This window comes from Rhinopithecus roxellana, chromosome 5 (genome assembly GCF_007565055.1).
Source record: "Rhinopithecus roxellana isolate Shanxi Qingling chromosome 5, ASM756505v1, whole genome shotgun sequence".
Lineage (NCBI taxonomy): Eukaryota > Metazoa > Chordata > Mammalia > Primates > Cercopithecidae > Rhinopithecus > Rhinopithecus roxellana.
Genome location: NC_044553.1, coordinates 78,214,843 through 78,235,240, shown reverse-complemented (window position 1 = coordinate 78,235,240; position 20,398 = coordinate 78,214,843). Strand labels below are relative to the sequence as shown.

The window sequence follows — 20,398 nt, the reverse complement described above, 5'->3', positions numbered from 1 at the left end:
TCGTCTGGCAGGTAAAAGAGCCTCACCTCGCTATCCCTGTTCAGTGAGGACTTATATCCATCACATGAAACTGCCAGGCTGGATCTGCCACCAGCGGAGAAAGCTGGCTATGTGAGGCCAGCAACCTGCTCCACCCATACATGAACCCCTGACTGCCTCCATGGAGCCAGTCTTCTTGCCAACGCTCACACTTGGCCACAGCCAACCTCTAGTCATGGTCAGTCCTGAGCTTGCCTGGCCAAGCACATTTTGTACAAACCCACTGAGGCTGCCCCATCTCACCAGCAGGGTCCGTCAGGAGAAGATCAGCATAGAACAGCTCCCCATGCATGAGCAGGACAGTGAGGCCTATGTGACCACACCCCGGGAGCCTCTCTGTGTCCCTAAGAAAGCCCTCCATCTCCCCACTAACATGTCTTCCCCCGTTTACCTGGGAAGTCTTTGGAGATAAATATTTTGTAAAATCACCTCCCCAGAAGCTTAGATTTGTTGTTTTGGTAATCAGTTGACTAATGTTTCACTGTTTTCCTGCAATTACTCTGGGTCAGGTGCCCAAGTTATGGAATGAAAGCAGTAACTCACATCCCACTAATTGACCCAGAAGATGCTCCACTGGCCAGGGCACATATCATGCCATAAGGCAAGTATGGTCCTGCCCATCCTCACTGGGCAGACAAACACCAGAACTGTAGGACATGAGCACGGTCACACCAGGTCAAAGACTCCCTCCTGGGACCTAGAAGATTCTTATGTCCATACATATTCACATCAATGGAGAACACAATTTCAGAGTCTTATAGATGTCCATTTGAATCATGGCATGCTACTTCTAGCTGTGTGCCTTTGAACAAATTATTACACTACTCTGACCATCAGCTTCCTCTTGCATCAAGGGAATAGTAATCTCTTACAAGGTTTTGTGAGGATAAAATATGTCTGTCCTGTAAGTGAAATGCCTAGCACAGCTTTGTGCCCACAGAGGTACTAGTGGCAGCTTTTCATCAACATTTAAAAGTTCCAGGTAACACTTCAGGGGTGTGTTAAATGCCTTACAGACATTTTATAAGTCCCTTCCAAGGAAACTGGGAGGAGAGAGCTCTGGCAGAAAACTCTAAACTAAATCCTAGTGCTGTCACATACCAGCCTCATGACCTTAGACAAGGCACTCTAGGCCTTGGTTAGCATGCCTGGAAAACGGAGATAACATTTCCCAGCCTGGCAAAAGAGATGAGAAGTATGAGAGTTATAAGGTACCGCACACAAAGCAGTAATACAGTATCCTTCCTTTAACACATTCTAGGCAAGTAAAATACTGGAAATGGCAGATATCATCCTCCCAGCCAGGGCTCTGGGGCCTATTTCTCAATTATCTCTGATTCTCTAAAACCTCAGCAAACAGCTTGTTTAAAAAGCAGCTAAAGGCCACAATTATGCTTTGGGAAGCTCTGCTCTGCACAATAAGGAAAAAGGTGATGTGAAGGAAACCAAGCCAGGGATGTCAACTTTGAGCACAGGCCTTGTCGGCTTCTCATTTGCTGTTCCTGGCCAGAGAACTGGGCTGACTAGAAGTGCAGCCAGCCAGGTCAGCGGCTGCCCTCCCAGATTCCAGCCACCCCAGCACCCATGGTTATTTTTGGCTGGCACTGCCCTACCACTGCAACCTCAAACCTGCCACCTCGCAAGCCTCCACCACCAACGGGTGAAACGCTTCTTCTTTTCAAGGGCATCAAGGATGGAAGCTGGAAGGCCGCCAACTCCGCCTCTGCTGGGGGCCTGGTTCAGGCAATTTCCACCCCAGCTCCACATCAGGGCACCCACACCCGGAACTAAAGCTAGAGACTCCCGGCAGGACGGAGGTGCAGCCAGGGGATTTGTACTGTCAGCTTGGCCTAGCCCATCCCCCGGGCTGGAGCGGCTCCATCACCACAACAAAACACACAAGGGGGCCTGCGCTCTCGTTCGCGTCCCTTCCTGCCGCGCCAGGTCCCAGGGGTCTCAGAGTCCCCTCTCCTGTAACCGCCACCAGTGGAGCCGAGGGGAAACCCGGGGGCAGAGGGAAAGCCGAACTGGGCTAGAATCAAACTCCAGGCCGCCAAAGGAGGAGTCGTCTGTGGACCAAGTCTGAAGCCAGGGGTAGGGGAGGTGTCTGAAGGGACTCCGGCTATTCCACGTCGGACCCGACCCCATTCCGCGGGCAGGCACAAAACCTAAACTGGACTCCTGAGCGGCCCCAGAGACCGTTCAGGCTCCGCCTTCAACACCGCGGAATCGAGGTCAGGGTCTGCAGTGACCGCCCTCCGGGGCAGAAGCAGCGGGTCAGGGGTGAGAGGTCGAGGCCGCGGCCCGAGGTGGGTCGAAGAGGAGAAAGAAAGGGAGTAAGCCGAGACCGAATGGCACCAGCGCGCTTTCCCCGCCGACTCACCCCCGGCCGCCGCCACCGCTGTCGCCGCCACGGGCCCCAGCCCACACTTACCGTCTCCCAGGCTCCGGCTGCAGCTAGGCCCCACTCCCCTCTCCAAGCGCTTCTTCCGCTTCCGGCTGCGACCTCCGCCCGTGGCGGCCCCGCCCCCTCGCGTGACGCAGCCGTCGCGAGCCCTGGCTCGACCCGGCTCGGAGGCCTGGCCGCTCTAGCCCCCGACTCGAAGGCTCCGGGACACCAGCCCTCTCCGCTCCGGTGGGCGCCGCGGCCTCGGAGACTAGTTCCGGGAGGGTCGAGGGGACGGGCCCGGCCCGGCCCGCCTCCCGCCGTGTCGCGGCGCACGTAGGTTCCCCGACCTGACAGGTGCGCGGCCCGGGCCGACTGGGCTCTCAGAGCCGAGACGTGGGGCCCCGACCCGGCCGCGGGGCTGGGCCCGCTCCGCCGCCCCGACCCCGCGTGGTCCGCCAACTCCCTCCTGCGCGCGGAGAGGACGGGCATTGTTCTCGGGGCCCCGGAGAGCGCGAGAGCGGCCTGAGGTCTGTGCCCTGGGGCTCGGGAAGGCGGACGCGACTCCGCTTGCGCGAAACGAGCGAACGACACATTATTGTCTTGGTGTGTGCGGGTTTTTTGAAAGCCCTGGTGGCTCCCAGCTAGCCAGTGCGTGCGGGGCAGTTTCTGGGAAGATACCCTAGAGCCACTCTGGCAGGGCCTGTCGGCGGGGCCGGGGTCTGGCGGGGAGGAGATCCCCTTTCCTTGAGCCCCCTCGGGTGGAGCGGCTTCCTGCCAGCCTGCGTGGCCTCTCCGTTAAGACTCCCCCGCCAGACAAAACCCCAGCCGGCCGCGTCTCCGGGCCACTGGACAGCCCCGTTTTGCAGAGGCCTCGAGCGTGAGGTCACCAAAATCCCTGACACCTACTGTCCCGCGCCAGGTCGGGCAGGATTACGAGGCCCCACTTTGCAGATGAGAAAACTGAGGTGGGGCTCTTTTGAGAGACCTCACTGTGAGCGTGCGCGTCCCGCCCGGTCTGGGAGTGGCGTCCCCGGCCTCGCGAGCTTGGTGCAGCGAAGCGACAGGGCGTGGCGCCTAATTGTCCCCACGCCACGCGCGGGCTAGAAACCCTTAGTCGGGGCGGACCATCCCTGCAGGCACCCCCCCCTCCTCGGGACCGCTCCGCCGGGGCCCCAAGGGTTTCCCCACCACCGTGGGGCTCCCCACGGGCCAGCCAGCCGCTGCCCAGCCCATACCCACTCCCCCGCCGGGCTGGGCCCGCCCCTGACGCGCGACGCTGTCGCAGTGGGGCCCCCCTTCCAAGCTGCGACTGCTTCAAGTTCTTCGCCAGCGGCTGTCCATGAAACGGGGGATCTCACGGCATGATTTGTAGGGGTGTTTAGTATCCCCCAAATCTCTGCCAGCTCCACCACGGCTACCGGAAGTAAACAATAGAAGCTAATTCAAAACTAAGTCCCCTTACAAAAAATTACAAAAATTAGCCGGACTTGGTGGCGCGTGCCTGTAGTTCCAGCTTCTTGCAGCGGACTGAAGCAGGAGGATCACTTGATCTCAGGGGGTTGAGATTGCAATGAGCTGTGATCACACCACCGCACTCCAGCCTGGGCGACAGAGCAAGACCCTGTCTCAAAAACAAACAAAAAATCTGCCAGGTGCGGTGGTTCACGCCTGTAATCCCAGCACTTTGGGAGGCTGAAGTGGATGGATCACCTGAGGTCAGGAGTTCGAGACCCGCCCGGCCAACATGGCGAAACCCCATCTCTGCTAAAAATACAAAAATTAGCTGGACGTGGTGGTACGCGCCTGTAGTCCCAGCTGCTGGGGAGGCTGAGGTGGGAGAATCACTTGAACCCGGGAGGCAGAGATTGCAGTGAGTCGAGATCAGGCCACTTCACTGCGGCCTGGGCAAAACAGCGAAACTCCATCTCAAAAAAGAAAGTCAGGAGCCGCTTCAGTGTACAGTGGGTGACCCAGATCAGCTGCTGAGGTCCTGCCCCGCTTAGTGCTACCTCAAAAGCTAAAGATTTTGAACAATCCCAGGCCATCTGAGATGCCATTCCTGCCTGGTCCCCATGGCCTCAGCCACACTAGCCAGGTTCCATCTCGGGGTTTCATCAGCTCAGATGAGGTGGGAGGACTCTGTGGTGTCTCCTCCTCCCACCACTTAGTGTCCTGAGTTTCCATGGCTCCAGGATACCAGCCCTGAGGGATGGATGTTCTCAGAGAAGCTCCTATCCCCAGCCCTGCCCTGAGCTCCAGGCTCTAATGGGGTAAGTTAGTCACCTTCCTACCAAACTGCCTACCATTAAGAATCCAGGAGTCCCTGCCTCCCAGTCACAAAGCAACTCTCTTTTTCTGAGGTGGAAAAGAAGCCATCTCCCAGCTCTCTCCCTCTCCACACTTTGCAGCCTGGAGGCCATCCTGCCTGGCATTCTACCCTTAGAGTTTCATTCTTCTGTGGTTTTCACAGCTTTCAGACACTTGGAGAAAGATGTGCCCCCAGGTGAGGTTTGGGTAACTCCTCCTCTCCCATCCCCACCCTAGAAGAGGCTTGCTGCACCTCCACTGCCCCTCAGGCCCAGGCTCCCGTCTCAGTCCTCAGCCTCTGTGGAGTTGAGGACTGCAGCATATCTCAAGGGCACCTGGGGAGGTGCCGCTGCCCTGCATCCTCCCAAACCCCACAGCTCCTCTCACTCCTCTTGGTCTCCCTTTTGCCCCCCACCTCCACTTCCACTGAGCTTAGGGCTCAGCTCACTGCCTGCCAGGCCGAGCTGCTCTGATGCCCTCCTTGTCCTGTTGTCCTTACTCTTCCTCTGTCTGCCTCATCTGACTTTGATTTCTCTGGAGGCAGTTGATTCACCTCTGAGCCTTGCCCCCAGGGTCACCTCCCTGGAAAGCCTTCCTGGGGCTGCCCTGGCCTGCCCCCCTGCTGAGGGCAATCTGGCCTGCATGTGCACTCCATTCTGTGGACCATGAGTCCCTCCCAGACCAAGCTGGGCACAGCTCAGGTTCTCACTAAGGGCAGGGGGCTGCCATGGAAAACCCGTCACTACTGACTGGCAAGACAGCGCCCAGGCAGAGTGGCATTGTGGGAACTGTGCCCAGTATGGGAGGTGGGGGCAGGGCCAGTCTTCATGGTCCATCTTAGAGAAGCCTTGTGTGGCAGTGATATTTTGGAGGGGAGGCAATTTTGGAGGGGGCTGCAGGAGCCTGGGCCTGGAGTAAGGGGAGAGGAGAGTCAAGCTGTCCAGTGGGGAGAAGCCCTGGTGGGCAATGGTGCCATCCTGAGTGGAGAAGTCCTGGGAATGTGAGGTGTGGGGAGGTCAGGGTGGGGGTGGTAGAGGTGCCAGGTGTACCCACTGTTAGGTGAAGACAACTCCTGTGCACTTTCAGAGCCTGGGCAGGGTGCCTCATGCCCAGGGTTGGGAGTCGGGACGCAGTGGACTTGGGCCCAGACCCTAGAGGTGAAGAGGGTGATGGTGAGGGGTGTAGGGATGGCAACACTGGCAGAACAGCCCCTGTCTACCCTCTGACCTCCCTCACCAAGCTGGTGGGTGAGAGATCCGTCAGGGCCTCCATCTTACAGCTGAAGCTATGGAAGCCAGAGAGGTACCTGAGCAGTGACTTGACTTAAAGGCTCTGACACCCACATCATAGCTAAACTGTGGGGTCCCCCAAATGCTTCCCTGCCATTTCCAGACTCCCACACTGGAAGGGGGAATGGGGCTCTGGTGCAGACAGTGTTGGGTGGGAATTGCAGCTCCTCACGGGACTCCCTGCCAAACTTGGATACTGGCTTCCCTTCAGGAGTGCCTGCTGCACCTCCCCAGACCTGCTGCTGTGAGGATAATGGGGTTTGTGTTTATGTAGCAAGTGGCCACCCGTGGCAGCACCTACAGCTCATGGAAACCACAGGGAATTGAGAACTCTTTAGTGGAGTTGAGGCTGGTGTTTAGTGAAGTTCCAATCACCAGGAGACTTTCGGGCCAGAGGATCAGGGTTGAAGGGTTTTAGTGCGTGCTCAGCCACGGGGCCTCAATTCTGAGTCTGGTGCTTTGGGAAGCACCTTAGAGCCTGGTGCTTTGGGAAGCCAGGACTGCCCCTGATCTGTCCTGCTCTCAGGGCCCACTGAGGCAGAGCCTATGGACTTGATGCCCAGCCCTGCCCGCTGTCTCCAGAGCTCCTATTTCCTTGGGGCATTGGACCATGTCTGCCCACAAAGCCCCACTGAAGGGTGCAGGTGAGCATAGGGAAGTTGGGCATGGCAGCTCCCTTGGCCCCGGGCTGAAGTCTGGCTCCTCTCTCCCTGGCAGGTGCTCCAACAGGGCCCCTGAGCAGGACTGGAGGCAGTCAGAGAAGGACCTGTGGGAGGAGCTGGCAGAAAGCAGGCGGCAAAGGGCCGAGCTGGCCAGCCATCTTCGAGCAGTGCTGGAGGCCCTATCGGAGCAAGCCCTTGTGCTGCAGAGGAGAGCATGAGCTGGGACTCAGCTGGTCCTAAAGCAGCAAGTGAGGCCCTGTCTTCCCCCACTCCTTCTTCCTGGGCTTTCTGTAGCTGAAAGGAGGTCCGCTGAGCTACCAACATCCCCTTAGCAGGCTGAAAGCTCCAGAATGCACAGAGCTGGTGTCCACATCTGGTGCCATATTCTCAGGGAGGCTTGCCGGGGTCTGGGGCACCCAGAGGAAGGGAAATGGAGTCCCCAGCAAGGCTGCGGTGTTGAACAGAGATGTCTCTGAATGGTACCCCTGGAAGGGTGCAGGGTGTTGCCTGGGAGGCATATGTTCGGGGTGGCTAGGGACACCACTGGAGGTGAAGGAAGGGCCAGGGAGGCCCCCCTTCAGGGAGAATCTGAGGCCCCCCAGGGAGAATCTGAGGGAGGGAGGGGCTGGTTTTAGCTCCATAGACTGAAGAGCTTCCTTAGAAGCGCCATCTCCCCAAGTGAAACAGGCGATCCCCAGAGAGGGGGAGATGGCTGTGCAGGCTGAGGGTTCTTGGGAAGATTACCAGCATCTCCTACCTCGTGTGAGGGTAGGAAGGACACCGTGTGATGGCCCAGTTACCCAAGCCTTCAGTGACTCCGTGTCTTAGCTCACAGCTGGCCCTCCTGGAGCCACTCCTCCCTTACTAGGCCTGGGGGACCCTTGGGACCTAGTTGACAACCTCATGTCTGCCCGCCCTTTAGCATGCCACAGCAGTTCTGCTGGCCTCCACCCTGAAACCCGTCAGCAGCTGGAGAGTAGCTGGAGAGGCAGTGTATCTCGGACCCAGCTGGAGGCAGAGGATGCACAGCTGGAGCGTGTCGTGATAGATAACAGCCAAAAGCAGCCCCTCAGGGCCCCAGGGCACGGGTCCATGCTGGGCTGTCAGCTGGGCTGTTGGCTGCCAGTCCGCCTGCGTTATCAGAGGCTGCAGACACTGCCCTGCCTGGTGGGAGGCAGGGAAGCTAGGCCTACCTATCCGAGGCTCTGTGCTGCCTTTGACCCTCCCACTCAGTCTCCTCCCAGCAAGTGGAGTGCTCCCTGGCCTGCCTGGAGCAGGAGAGGCACCAAAGGCAGGGATCCCAGGGACAGGCTGAGTGGAGGAGGCCAGACCAGGACATAGAAGACAAGTGAGTAGGGCTGGGCTGTGGGGGAGGGGTGGGGTGGCAGGGAACAGGCAGACAGTCTCTTCTACCCACAGGATCCTGCTGCTGCAGACAGAAGTGGAAAAGGCCCAGCGGCATTTGGACCAGATGACCCAACAGCCTCTTGGCCCAGAGCCCAGCCCGGGGATACCCCAAGTGGGTGCATGGCAGGCCCTGAGCACTGGCCCTGCCATACCTTTGACCCTGCCCTACACTTTATTCTCTGGTCCTCGTTATTGGAGCATTATCTGGAGAAGGAGGGCAGCACAGGGGCTTAGTCCAGCCCAGAGAGGGATCCTTTTCCAACATTTGGGAATACCCTGGGATCATTCAGTGACTTCCCTCCTGGTTCAGATGGGAAACTGAGACCAGAGGGCAGAGGAGAGCTTGTTCAGAGTCATAACTTGAGTTGGGGCCAGGACCCTGCCACAACATGCCCTTAGGCATCAAGGGTCTGCCTAGACTATCCCAGTGTGGTCTGGAAGCTGGAAGGAGACCCCAGGATTCTGGACCAAGTGTATCCACAGGAGATGCTGGTGCCAGGCCTGCAGATCCAAGAGCAGAGCTAGGATGGAGGCAGGGCCCAGGAGCTTTGGGACCCAGACAGAGTCTCCATGCCAGCAGCTGAGACCCCTGCCCAGGCCCAGGACACAGTCCATCTGTAGGAACAGTTACTGATGCTCACTGAGGTTGGTCAAGACAGCTGGCAGGGGCAGCCCCACAGGAAAGGGAATCTGGGCATTAGCTGATCCAGGCCATGCCCATCTGTACCAGGGGGCAGAGGCAAGGGAGCCTGGGCCCCATTCCTGGGGGATTTCAATGTAGGGCGAGGGGATCTGGGGGCACAGAGGAAAGGAGAATGACAAGAAGAGACAGATTCTAGCAGCGCGTCCACACACACTCCAGAGAGCACCATCCTCATCCTCACATAACTGGCCCCCCTGCTAGTGTGCAGCCAGGCGCTGGTCCAGAGTCATCCCCTGGAGTGTAGAGGAGACTGCAGGCTAGGGTGGTCAGAGAGGCCTCCTGGAAGGGCTGAGACCCAGATGAAGTGGAGTTTGGGGCCTCTGAGGAGAAGAAGGGGCTGTATGGGTAAAGGCTGGAGCCCCACAACCCTGGTGGAGGCTGAGCCACAACTGGGTGGGGTAGAGGTCTCCTCAGGTGAACAAGAGACTCTCAGAAGAGCTGGGCCGGAGCTCCCAGCAACTGGGGGCCTGCTTGGAGCATTTGCAGCATCTGTAGGGAGAGCAGATGGTATTGGGGGGTTGTGTGCAGGCCCTGGAGGCAGAGCGCACCTGGCTACTTCGGGAGAAGGTGGTGCTGCTAGCAGTAGTGGGTGTGACCCCGGGCCAAGAGGCCTGGTAGGTGGCTGCTTGGGCCCATCCTCAGACTGTCCAAGCCAGGCTGGGGTGGGTGCTCTGTTCTCACCATGGGTGAGATGGCCCTCTCAGCAGGCGGTGGGCCAGCCTCTGTCACCAGCTGGCTGAGGGGGAATGGCCCAGAGCCCTAAACCCGGAATCACTTGACCGGAGCCAGTCTTCCTTCCCCAGGTATCAGCGCTCCTGGTTTTCACATTCTGACTCTTATGTTGTGGGAAATCTTTCAGCTTCAAGAAGTCCTGTCTCCCCTACACATGGCCAAGCCCCTCCTGCTGGCCCAGGGGCAGGTGGGAGGTGGGGGTGAGATGACCTTAGCTGCTGGGTGCAAGTCAGGGTGCTTGAGAGTAGAAGTGCCCAGTACAGAGGGTTCTGTGTGTTCAGGGAGCCATGAAAGAGGCATGTCTGCCCCACTCCCCGCCCTAGCTCATAAGACATAATAATCATTGAAAGGGAGTGGGGTGGGGGTGATCTGGGGTCCATGCTATACCTGGACTGCCCCATTTCTTCCAGTACACTCCAGGTCCCGGAGGTACCAGTGCCGCTCAGGAAACAGCTAGAAGCACAAGAATCACATCCCAGGCTTCGTGAGGAGATGGCTGAGTACTGTAGGACACGCTGGCACCAGGTGGCAGTTGCCCTGAAATTTAAAGAGGAGGAACTGCAGAGACTCCAGAGGCAGAGTGGGACCTGGCCTCCCCAGGTGGGCACTCTCTGTCTCTCCTTCTTCTCCACCCCCCACAACCCTGTTCTCCCCATTGTCTTCCCCACTGCCCAGTCTTTCCCATACAAACCAACTAATGTCTTACCCGCTCCTTAGGATGCCCCCATCGTGATCCTATACTTCCTTCCCATTTTCTGGCTCTTCCTCATCATGCCTCATCATTCTCCATCCATGTGTTCAGCATGCATTTATTGAGCATCTGCTACATGCCTGGCCCTCTTCTGTGTGCAGAAGCAATGTCAAATCAGATCACTCCTTGTCCTCAACAGCTTATGGTTTGGGGGTACCCGGTAATTGAGCAAGCAATTATTTATTTATTATTGGTTGATTTATAATTGATTGATTGATTGCATCACAGTCTCTGTCACCCAGACTGAAGTGCAGTGGTACAATCATAGCTCACTGCAGCCTCGAACTCCTGGACTCAAGCGATCCTCCTGCCTCAGGTAGCTGGGACTGCAGGCACGCATCACCATGCCTGGCTAAGTTTGTTTTTGTTTTTATTTGTAGAGATGGAGGTCTTACTACATTGCCCAGGCTGGTCTCGAACTCCTGACCTCAAGCAGTTCTCCCACCTTGGCCTCCCAAAGTGCTGAGACTACAGGCACAAGCCACTGTGCCTATTTTGTAAGCAATGATAATTTAATGTGCCAAATGAGGGAAGAGGCACAATGGGAGTTGGTTAAGGGGTGGCAAATAGGAGAGTCCCTCCCAGAGAAGGGTTTCTGAGCCTCTGAACCGTCACACAGGATAGACAGGCATTTTCCAGGAGGAGAGAGGGAATGAAGGGCATTTCAGCAAGAGGAAACTGCATGCGCATACACCCAGAGAGACAGGTGAGGAGTGTTGTAAATAGTCCCTGATCCAAATGAGGACGACAGTGGGTGCAAGGGTTACTATGGACATGGGACAGGGGCCACATCTAGGGTTTAGATGTCCCAGCTCCTGTCCATCTGACTCAACTCCAGCTTGGTGGCTGCCTTCTCCTGGCCAGCATCTGTAAGTCTCCTGGGCAAGTGTATGTGTGCATGGGCAGACAGACACACAGACATGCATGTACGTACACCCCCCCAAGATACACATCAGACATGTGCAGACACCCCCAGATATGCACACACACAGGCACAGAGAGAGATACAGACATTAGCCATTATGATTGCAATGAGGTGCCTGGGAGCCATAGGGAAGTAGTGTTCTAAGGACCCCGGGTGGGATCCACACTCTGCCACAAGACCCCGACGGAGCTGATCTGCTGATCACAATGGAAGGAAAAGGAGAGAAAGTTTAGCTGGCCTTGGGCCTCAGAAAAGGCTGAGTTGGTCTAAATCAGTGTATCTCAAACAGGTACACAGCTGTGCTCAGAGGGGGCTGTTCCTAAAATCAGAAGTAGAGTCTGCCATTATATATTTGTACAGAAGAAAATCTCAGGGTTTTTTTTTTGTGTGTGTGTGTGTCTATTTCTCAAACCAGACCCTTGAGGGTCAGAGGATATATCCTCAGGGCCTGGATGGGCTATATTCTTTGGTCAAGTCTGAGGACCTGCAGTGGATGGTGTCAGTGAGAACGTAGTGGAGTGACAGATCCTCAGGGCCTGGATGGGCTATATTCTTTGGTCAAGTCTGAGGATCTGCAGTGGATGGTGTCAGTGAGAAGGTAGTGGAGTGACAGAGGGCTGGGCCCTCAGCAGATTCATCTCCTAGCAGGAAGTGGTGCTAGGTGAGCCGGATGCACTTAGCCTGCACATGATGCATAAGCCAGTGCCAATTTGGGCCCCATGTGTAGGGCCTTCCAGCCCGTCAGAGACTGCCCAGGCCATTTCTGCTCCCTCCCTGGACCCCTAGAAGACCAACCCAGGATTCACCTTCTGCGGGCAGGTGGGGACCCTGGGCTCTGGGCCTATCCAGTGAGGATGGCCTAAAATGCAGACCCTGGGTCCTGGGCAGGGGTCCTGTGCAGAGTGGCTGATGGACCAGACTAGCAGCGCACTTCCAGCAGGGCGAGGCTCTCAGAGATGGGGCAGCAGCTGGATAGGGTCTGGATGAAGCCATATTACATCAACGTCCGGCTGGCCAGGGGGTTTGAGGGCTCGGCGCCCAGTGCTCCCAGGGCCTCTGGCATGCTCCACCTCCAGTCCCATCCCCAGCCTCAAGCTTCTCCACCCAACCCTCTCTGGGTCTCTACCTCAGTCTGTCTTCAATCCCAGGATTCAGTAGTCTGCACTGTCCCCAGATTAGTGGCTATGATTGTGGGTTTAAATCTTGACTCCACGATATACTAGCTGTGTGACCTTGGGCAGTTACTCTGCCTCTCTGGGCCTTATCTGTAAAAGGGAAAATAACAGTTATCCTCCCTGAATGGGTGCTTAAGAGGGTGACATTTGACAAGCATGTGAAAACACATGGTATTCAGTCATGAAGCATTAGCCACTGATTGCACACTTCCTGGTGCTGCGGTGCGGCCGCTTTGAGGAGAAAGTTCTGCTCGAAATCAGGGTCCTTTTGGGGCCACATGGGGCTGGAGCCCACTTACCCTCTGTGAGTTTGCTAGGGCTGTGGTAATAAAGTGCTGAAGATGCTAGCTTCAACGGCAGGCATTCATCGTCTCTTGGTTCTGGAGACTGAAGTTCACGTCAGGGTGTCGGCAGGGTTGGTTCCTCCCGAGGGCTGTGAGGGAGGGTCTGTTGTAGGCCTTGCCCCCAGCTTCTGGTGCTTTGCCAGCAGTCTTTGACATTCCTCCTGGGCAAGGGATGTCTGTGTGGCATCTCCCTGTGTGTGTGCCTGTGTCCACATTTCCCCTTGGTATAGGACACTGGTCACCTTGGATGAAAGCCCAGCTTATTGACTTCATTTTAGTCTGATTACCTCTGTAATGATTCCGTCTCATTAGGAGGTACTGGGGACGTCAGTATATTTTTTTGTTGTTGCAGGGGATACAGTTCAACCCAGAACGCCTCCAATTTGCTTCCTGCTATCTTCCTGGCTGGGTGGTTTGGTTTGGGTGTGACTTGGGACCTCAGGCCCCCAGCTACTCCCTCTTGCTTTTCCCATCATGTAACCACAGGACCCTCATGCAGCTGCAGAGAGGCCAGAGTGTGTGCTGAAGGAGCTGCTGTGAGTCTGGGTGGGCACCACCCAGTGAGCCCCCAGGCCCCTAGTCCACATGCCAGCCAGGGAGGGCAGGCCAGGGCCCAGGAGGAGATCTGCTCCCCTCTGCAGGCTGGACCTGCCCAAACCCAAGAACCAGGGTGAGGGTTTCTGCAGGCATGAGAGGATGGGATAGCAGGGCCCCTAGATGGGAATGCAGCCTGCCCCTCCCTGGCCAGCCACAGGAGCAGGATGCAGGCGCTGGAGAGGGAGAATGACCAGATGGCTGCTGGGATCCAGAGGCGAAAGGTAGGCAGGAGCTGGCTGCTTGGGGCGGTGTGAGGTGGCCCCACCTGCAGTCAGGGCCCCCAAAGAACCCCTCCTGAGGACCCTAGAGCCCTCCCCAAGCCTGAAGTCAGGGACTTGTGCAATAAAGTGGAGGCCTGGGCTGTGCCACAGCCACAGCTCTTCTCATGGGGCCTCAGCTTCCTGTGTGTTTAATGGGTCCCAAGCTCCTCACCCTGGCCCTGAGTACCAGGGTGCTCAGGCCCAGGGGTGTGGGGCCTCCAGGGCTACTACGGCCCATCTGTCCATGAATAGAAAGGGCCTTGCCCTCCAGCTTGAGCTGGGTGCCTGTGGGCAGGAGCAAGACTTTGGCTGCCACTGGCACCAGAACCCTCAGCACCAGCTGCTAGGGGTGAGGGTCAGGTGCCCCCAGGTCAGGGTGGCCTGAGCCTGCCCACCCAAGGACAGGTACATAAGGATCTGGACAATCCTGGCTGGACACAGTGGCTCATGCCTGTAATCCCAGCACTTTGGGAGGCTGAGGTGGGTGGATCACGAGGTCAAGAGACCATCCTGGCCAACATGGTGAAACCCTGTCTCTACTAAAAATACAAAAAATTAACCAGATGTGGTGGCAAGTGCCTGTAATCCCAGCTATTTGGGAGGCTGAGGCAGGAGAATCACTTGAACCTGGGAGACGGAGGTTGCAGTGAGCCGAGATCATGCCATTGCACTCCAGCCGGGGCAAAAAAGAGCAAAAACTGTCACACACACACACACACAAAGAATCTAGACAATCCTGCCAGCCTGAAGGAAGGGCAGCCACCTGCCTTCTTCCCACAGGGCAGACCCCAGCAGAGACCCCAGGCCAGCCTCCAGATTCTGCAAAGGGAAGGTGGGTCTCACCTCACCCCTGCACCACCCAGCCCACTGTGGCTTCTCCTGGGTACTACACAGGCATTTACCTGAGTGGGTGCCAGCCAAGCCCCACCCACACACCTCCAAGCCCCACAGCCTGTGGGTGGAGCTGCTGGGAATCCTCACTGGCTGGTCAAGCGACAGGGGTTCCACAAACACCAATGGAGATTCCAGTCCCAGCTCTGCCACAAACTGGCCAGTGGCCTTAGCCAAGCCCCTCACTGCTGTGGGGCTCAGGTTCCATCTGTACATTGGGTATGGTGTCTGGGGGACTCTGGGAAGCTCTGACACTCAGTAATCCTATGACCCTGTTCAGTTTACTCACTGGGTCACTGTCCCTGCGTCCCAGCTCTATAGAACTGTGCCTGTGCCCCAGCTGAGTTGCCCAGTGGCCTTGGTGGAGCTAATGATCCACAGAACGGGGTGGGGGCAAGGGGACAGGTTCCCACTATCCCTGCCACACCCCAGCAGCGTTTCTGCCTCTCATACCCCAGGAGCTGTGGGACCCAGGTCTGCCAAGGAACTGGAGTCTGCAGTGTGGACTCCACCAGAGGCCAATGGGTGAGCTCAAGGGCAGACGGGTGGAGCTGGGACAGCCCCCTCCAGGGGTGAGAGCTAGTGTGGGGCAGCCCTGGTTGCCTTCCCTGAGATCAGGCTGGATGGAAGTGGGACCTCCCAGGCAGAGAACTTGGGTGTGATCTCCCATTGCCATGTGGACTGGGCCCTTGTTTCCAAGAGCTGGAGTAGCTGAGACAGGGGCCGTGTGAAGTGAAGGCAGGGCCTGGGCCGGGCAGGGCAGGGGATGGTGTAGGGAGCCTGGCTTGTTGGAACCAATGAATCGGGTTGGGGGTTCTCCACTGAGCACTGAGGACTCAGCCTAGATTCATCCCAGGCCTGGAACCCCGGCTGCCCTGTCCTTGTACAACCTCAGCGTGGCCCTGAGAGGGGACTAGGCATCCTTGGCAGGGTGGACTCAGCAATGGATGTGATGAAACAAGTGCGTTGGGGAGCAAGGCTCTGCGGGCCTAGCCCTGTGCAGGGAACCTGTACGGGGACCCTGGGAAGGATGTGGAGATGGAGGGCGATGTGAGGCCTGCCCTCAGGGGCTCCTGGGCTAGGCAGTACTAGCCGTATGGGGAGTGCTGCGGGAGTCAGGGTAAAAGAGGGAAGTAAAGGATTAGGGGTTCAGGGCAAGTGTTCTGGACTTCAGTCACCTGCACAGCTTGGAGGGGAAGGTGAGCCCTCTTGCCCCCTCCCCTGGTGCTGTTCCGTCAGCACTGCACCTGATACCGCCATGGTGGCCTCTTTGGGGCAAAGCACAGTCCCTAGAAAGGCCCCTGTGAGGCTGGAGCTCTGAATCCAAGGGAGAGTAAAGTCTTGGGGAGGCCCCAGATCAAGACATGCTGCAGCCCCGCCCTCCTCCATCCCAGACTTCTTTGCAGATGGGTTCAGAGCTGGCTAAGATGCGGACTGACCTCGAGAAGGTCTGCAGTGTGCTGGAAGCTTGAGACTCACAGCTGAGAGCTCAGCAGTGGGTCCTGGAGGCTGTCCAGGACCAGGTGCTCAGCAGCTGCCCCCCTGCAGTGTGCTTCTGACTGGCCCCCACAGGCTCCCCCATGCCTGATCCCTGGTGCCCGCCACATGGTGCCTACCATGGCCTTGACCTTCCCTTCCTCACACTCTGTCACTCAAGTTTCTCCCAAGCCCTCACTGCCCATGGGAAGGGCTCAGCCTGGAATGTACTCACTGTTTCCCCCCACCCACCTCCAAGCTGGTGGAGAGTCTCCCTGAGAAACTGAGGCTGCAGCAGCAGCAGCTGAATAGGAGCTGGTAGAGAAGCAATGACCGCAGGGTGAAGGGTGCCTGCGTCTGAGGGGCTCTGGGGGGAGAAACCCCACCCTCCCTCCCAGATACTCCTCAGCCCCCACAGTTCTCCCTCTTCTCTGATAACCTGGGCCGGGCGGGCAGAGGCATTTAGGGACATGTTGTGGAGGCTGCCATCTTATCCCCACAGGGGTTAGGACGGGTGGGACTGAGCAGCAGCCTGAGGCCTGATCTATCTCCTGGTCTGCCTTCTCTCTGAAGAGGGGAAGCCAGGGGAAGCAGCAGCAGGAGGGGGTATGGCAGGGTAGGCTGTGGGGCACAGGGAATCAGGCCATCTGGGCCCCTGGACCTGGAGCAATGCATGGAAGGAGAGTGGCCGTGGAACCGAGAAGTCTTACACTTCACTCTCCACCACTCCCAAGCTTGGCGAGCATGAGCAAGTCTTGTCTTCGCTAAGCCTTAGTATCCTTCTCTGTAAAATGGGAACACGGACAGTACCTATGACATGGGATTGATGTGAGGATGACATGGGACACAGTGCACCAAGGAGCGTGCCTGTGTTCTCCGTCCTCCTTGGTTTCTCCTGTATCTGGGGTCCAGTTAGGCTGAGTCAGTACCAAAGTCATAAAATCACATACATGTGCCCAGGGGCGGCTGCATATGGGCTCTAGTCACAAAGTCTTTTTTTTTTTTTTTTTTCCTTTGAGATGGAGTTTTGCTCTTGTTGCCCAGGCTGGAGTGTAGTGGTGTAGTCTTGGCTCGCTGCAACCTCCGTCTTCTGGGTTCAAGTGATTCTCCTGCCTCAGCCTCCTGAGTAGCTGGGATTACAGGCATGCACACCACGCCTAGCTAGTTTTGTATTTTTTTTCTGTCTTTTTTTTTTTTTTTTCCTTTTTGTGGAGAACGGGGTCTCGCTGTATTACCCAGGCAGGTCTCGAACTCCTGGGCTCAAGCTATCCTCCCACCTCTTCCTCCCTGAGAGCTGGGATTACATGCGTGAGCCACTGCGCCCGGCCTAGTTTTGTATTTTTAATAGCGATGGGGTTTCTCCTTGTTGGTCAGGCTGGTCTCAAACTCCCGACCTCAGGTGATCCGCCCACCTCGGCCTCCCAAAGTGCTGGGATTACAGGCATGAGCCATGGCGCCCAGCACAAAGCCTATTTTATGCAGTGTTCAATCCGCAAGGCTTTGTTTGCACTTCTTGGGATATTCAGGAAATAGTTTGATGTAATGCAGAGCTGCCAGTGACAGACAATACAGCACATTCCCAGGCTGGCGACAGCTACTGGCTTGTGCTTAAATACCATTTCATTCTGACCAAGGTCATCATCTTTGAGCTCCTGCAATGAGGAGCTCAATAGGGTGGGGGATGCTGTGCTCTGCCTCAGCTGCTCTTTGGAGGCTTTCTTTTTTTTTTTTTTTTGAGACGGAGTCTTGCTCTGCCGCCCAGGCTGGAGTGCAGTGGCCGGCTCTCAGCTCACTGCAAGCTCCGCCTCCCGGGTTCACGCCATTCTCCTGTCTCAGCCTCCCGAGTAGCTGGGACTACAGGCGCCCGCCTCGTCGCCCGGCTAGTTTTTTGTATTTTTTAGTAGAGACGGGGTTTCACCGTATTAGCCAGGATGGGGAGGCTTTCATAAAAGAGGGTCAGAGCCGCCGATGGGGTCTGGGAGACCCTAAGAGTTCTGACTCTCAAGTGTCCTCAGGGAGTGGGACCTGCTGCAGGTCTGAGCACCAAGGGCTCCAGCACCAGGAGGACAGGAGCCTCCAGTCATCTCCACAGCACCTGAAAGGTAGCATATGGGGACCCTCTAGATGGGGTGGGGAGTGACCTCTGACCAGTTCCTTTCTGTCCCATGGCCTTCCCGTCTGCAGGTTGTAGAGGGGAAATAGAAGGCTAGAAAGGCCCTTCCAGCTCAGGCTTTTACTGGTTCTAAATGGATTCCTGAGCTGGCCTCCCTGTCTCTGGACAGAGCGGAAGCTACCCCCTGCCCTGCCTCTCTCACCCCCATGGTATCAACCTCTGTCTTATCTGCCCCTAGATCCCAGCCACAGCCCTGGAGCCCAAGGAAGGGCATCTGAGAAAAGTTGGAAGCCAGGGGCAGTGCCCAGGCAGTGTAGACTGTGCCGAGTCAGCCAGGGGCAGATTCACAGCCTCACTGCAGCACAAGAGCTTGAGGTCAGGCCCTGCATCTCTGCCCAGTGAGCTGAAGGGTCCTGGCATAGACAGGCTGAATTGAGAGGCCTCAGTGAGTTGGGCACGGTGGCTCACACCTGCAGTCCCAGCATTTTGGAAGGCTGAGGCAGGTGGATGACTTGAGGCCAGGAGTTCAAGACCAGCCTGGTTAACATGGGGGAAACCCTGTTTCCACTAAAAAATACAAAATTAGCTGGGTGTGGTGGCACGTGCCTGTAATCCCAACTACTCATGAGACTGAGGCAGGAGAATCGCTTGAACCCAGGAGGCGGAGGTTGCAGTGAGCCAAGATTGCACCACTGCACTCCAGCCTGGGCGAGAGTGAGACTCTGTCTCAAAAAAAAAGGCCGGGCACGGTGGCTCAAGCCTGTAATCCCAGCACTTTGGGAGGCCGAGACGGGCGGATCACGAGGTCAGGAGATGGAGACCATCCTGGCGAACACGGTGAAACCCCGTCTCTACTAAAAATACAAAAAATTAGCCAGGCGTGGTGGTGGGCGCCTGTAGTCCCAGCTACTCTAGTGGCTGAGGCAGGAGAATGGCGTGAACCCAGGAGGCGGAGCTTACAGTGAGCCAAGATCGCACCACTGCACTCCAGCCTAGATGACGGAGCCAGACTCTGTCTCAAAAAAAAAAAAAAAAAAAGAGGCCTGAGGCAACAGTGGCTGGGCAAGGACTTGGGAAGAGGGGAGGCCCCTTTGGCTGTGCCTTAAGCCCCCAAGGCCAGGATTTCTATGAGACCTGAAGCCTGGAGCCTGTCATAGGCAACTGCAGTCAGAGGCCTCCCTGGCAGAAACCACTCCTTGTCCCCTCCCTGCCACAGGCCTGAAATGTCCATGTTGGCACAGTGTCAATATGACTCTTGGTGGATGAGACCACCTGACACTTTCCCAGGGGACCCTGTGGCTAAGAGTAGAGCTGGGCAGGCAGTGCTCAGCACCATAGGGGATGCTGCGGGCCTGTAGGCTTGGTTGGCCCAATTACTGCCCTAATGCCATAGGACAGTGCCTACCAGGGACCCCCTGTCTTGCCAGGGAAGGCCTTAGGCACTGCGCTTTAGACATTTCAAAGTGAGTTCTCATTCACTTGTGTGTCTGATCACACTAGAGTCCCCATTTCACAGACTGCCTGCCCAGAGAATTTGTCATAGGCCACACAGCAAACCAGCAAACTAAGCCCGGTGGTCCCCTAATCTGCCCCAGAAAGGTAGTTTCTCAACTGTTCTGAGCTTGACAGCATGACCATCCTCAGGAGCCACAGGCAAAGTGGGCAGAGGCTTGGCATTCCCCTCGAGGTCATCTGGCCATTCTGAATGCCCCTCCCCAGCCTGCTTCCTCTGGCTGAGCCATGTGCCCCCGGAACCCCTCTCAACTCTGTTGCCCACTCCTCCCTCCATCTGCGCCTCCAGTGAAGCAGTTTCTCAAAGGAGGGGTCCTTGGTACCGTGGAGGGACAGGACACCTCTGGGAATTCGTACCCAGCTGCGTTCATGCTGAGTTCTTCATGACCACTCCTTCCAGCCTCAGCTTGTGGATCCAGAGCTGGGTACTGAGCTGTACTGGACCAGCGGACCCCCTCCTGGGATCGGTGGACTTGGAGCAGAAGAGTCCCTCCAGGACTGAAGACTGCACACACAAAACTTGGGAACTGTCAACTGCCCTGTTACTCACCTCGTGAAAAAAACTGGATTTAAATGAGCGCGAATGGAGCTGACAATTCCCAGAAACTCGAATTGGGATGGTGAGATTTTAGTTCAGCCCAGGGCGGTCTCATGCGTGGGTGGTAAAGTTGAGCTTTGAGGTGGTCTTCAGAGGGAAAGGAATACCCTCCGCGGGCAGAGCTTCCCGGGTTCCGGGCCCTTCGGGACGTCAACACAGGTCCAACTGCCCTTAGGCTCCTCCGCACACCCTGGATCCAATAATAAATCCCTTTCCTCTCTGCCTCCA

The 20,398-nt window shown here is 56.9% G+C and overlaps 1 protein-coding gene and 1 long non-coding RNA gene across 5 annotated transcripts in view; one reads left to right on the top strand and one right to left on the bottom strand.

Moving 5' to 3' along the window:
* CLK3 (CDC like kinase 3) overlaps nucleotides 1-3,616 on the bottom strand; it is a 15,486-nt gene extending 11,870 nt beyond the window's left edge. The window contains exon 1 of one of the 2 annotated variants that reach the window (XM_030931238.1): nucleotides 2,474-3,616. In XM_030931238.1, the coding sequence (XP_030787098.1) occupies nucleotides 2,474-2,917 (444 nt within the window). In that variant the 5' untranslated portion in view covers nucleotides 2,918-3,616. The remainder of the gene's footprint in view (nucleotides 1-2,473) is intronic. The other variant, XM_010375862.1, reaches the window with a different exon arrangement.
* Nucleotides 2,651-20,398, top strand: LOC115897661. Of its 3 annotated transcripts, none has more exons than XR_004057424.1 (5): nucleotides 2,651-2,782; nucleotides 6,742-8,034; nucleotides 8,106-8,205; nucleotides 9,939-10,128; nucleotides 19,973-20,398. It is a non-coding gene; the product is annotated as an uncharacterized LOC115897661 (long non-coding RNA). The 3 variants fall into 3 exon arrangements; XR_004057423.1 differs by having other exon boundaries at nucleotides 2,767-2,955; XR_004057422.1 differs by lacking the exon at nucleotides 2,651-2,782 and having other exon boundaries at nucleotides 5,941-6,934; nucleotides 7,609-8,034.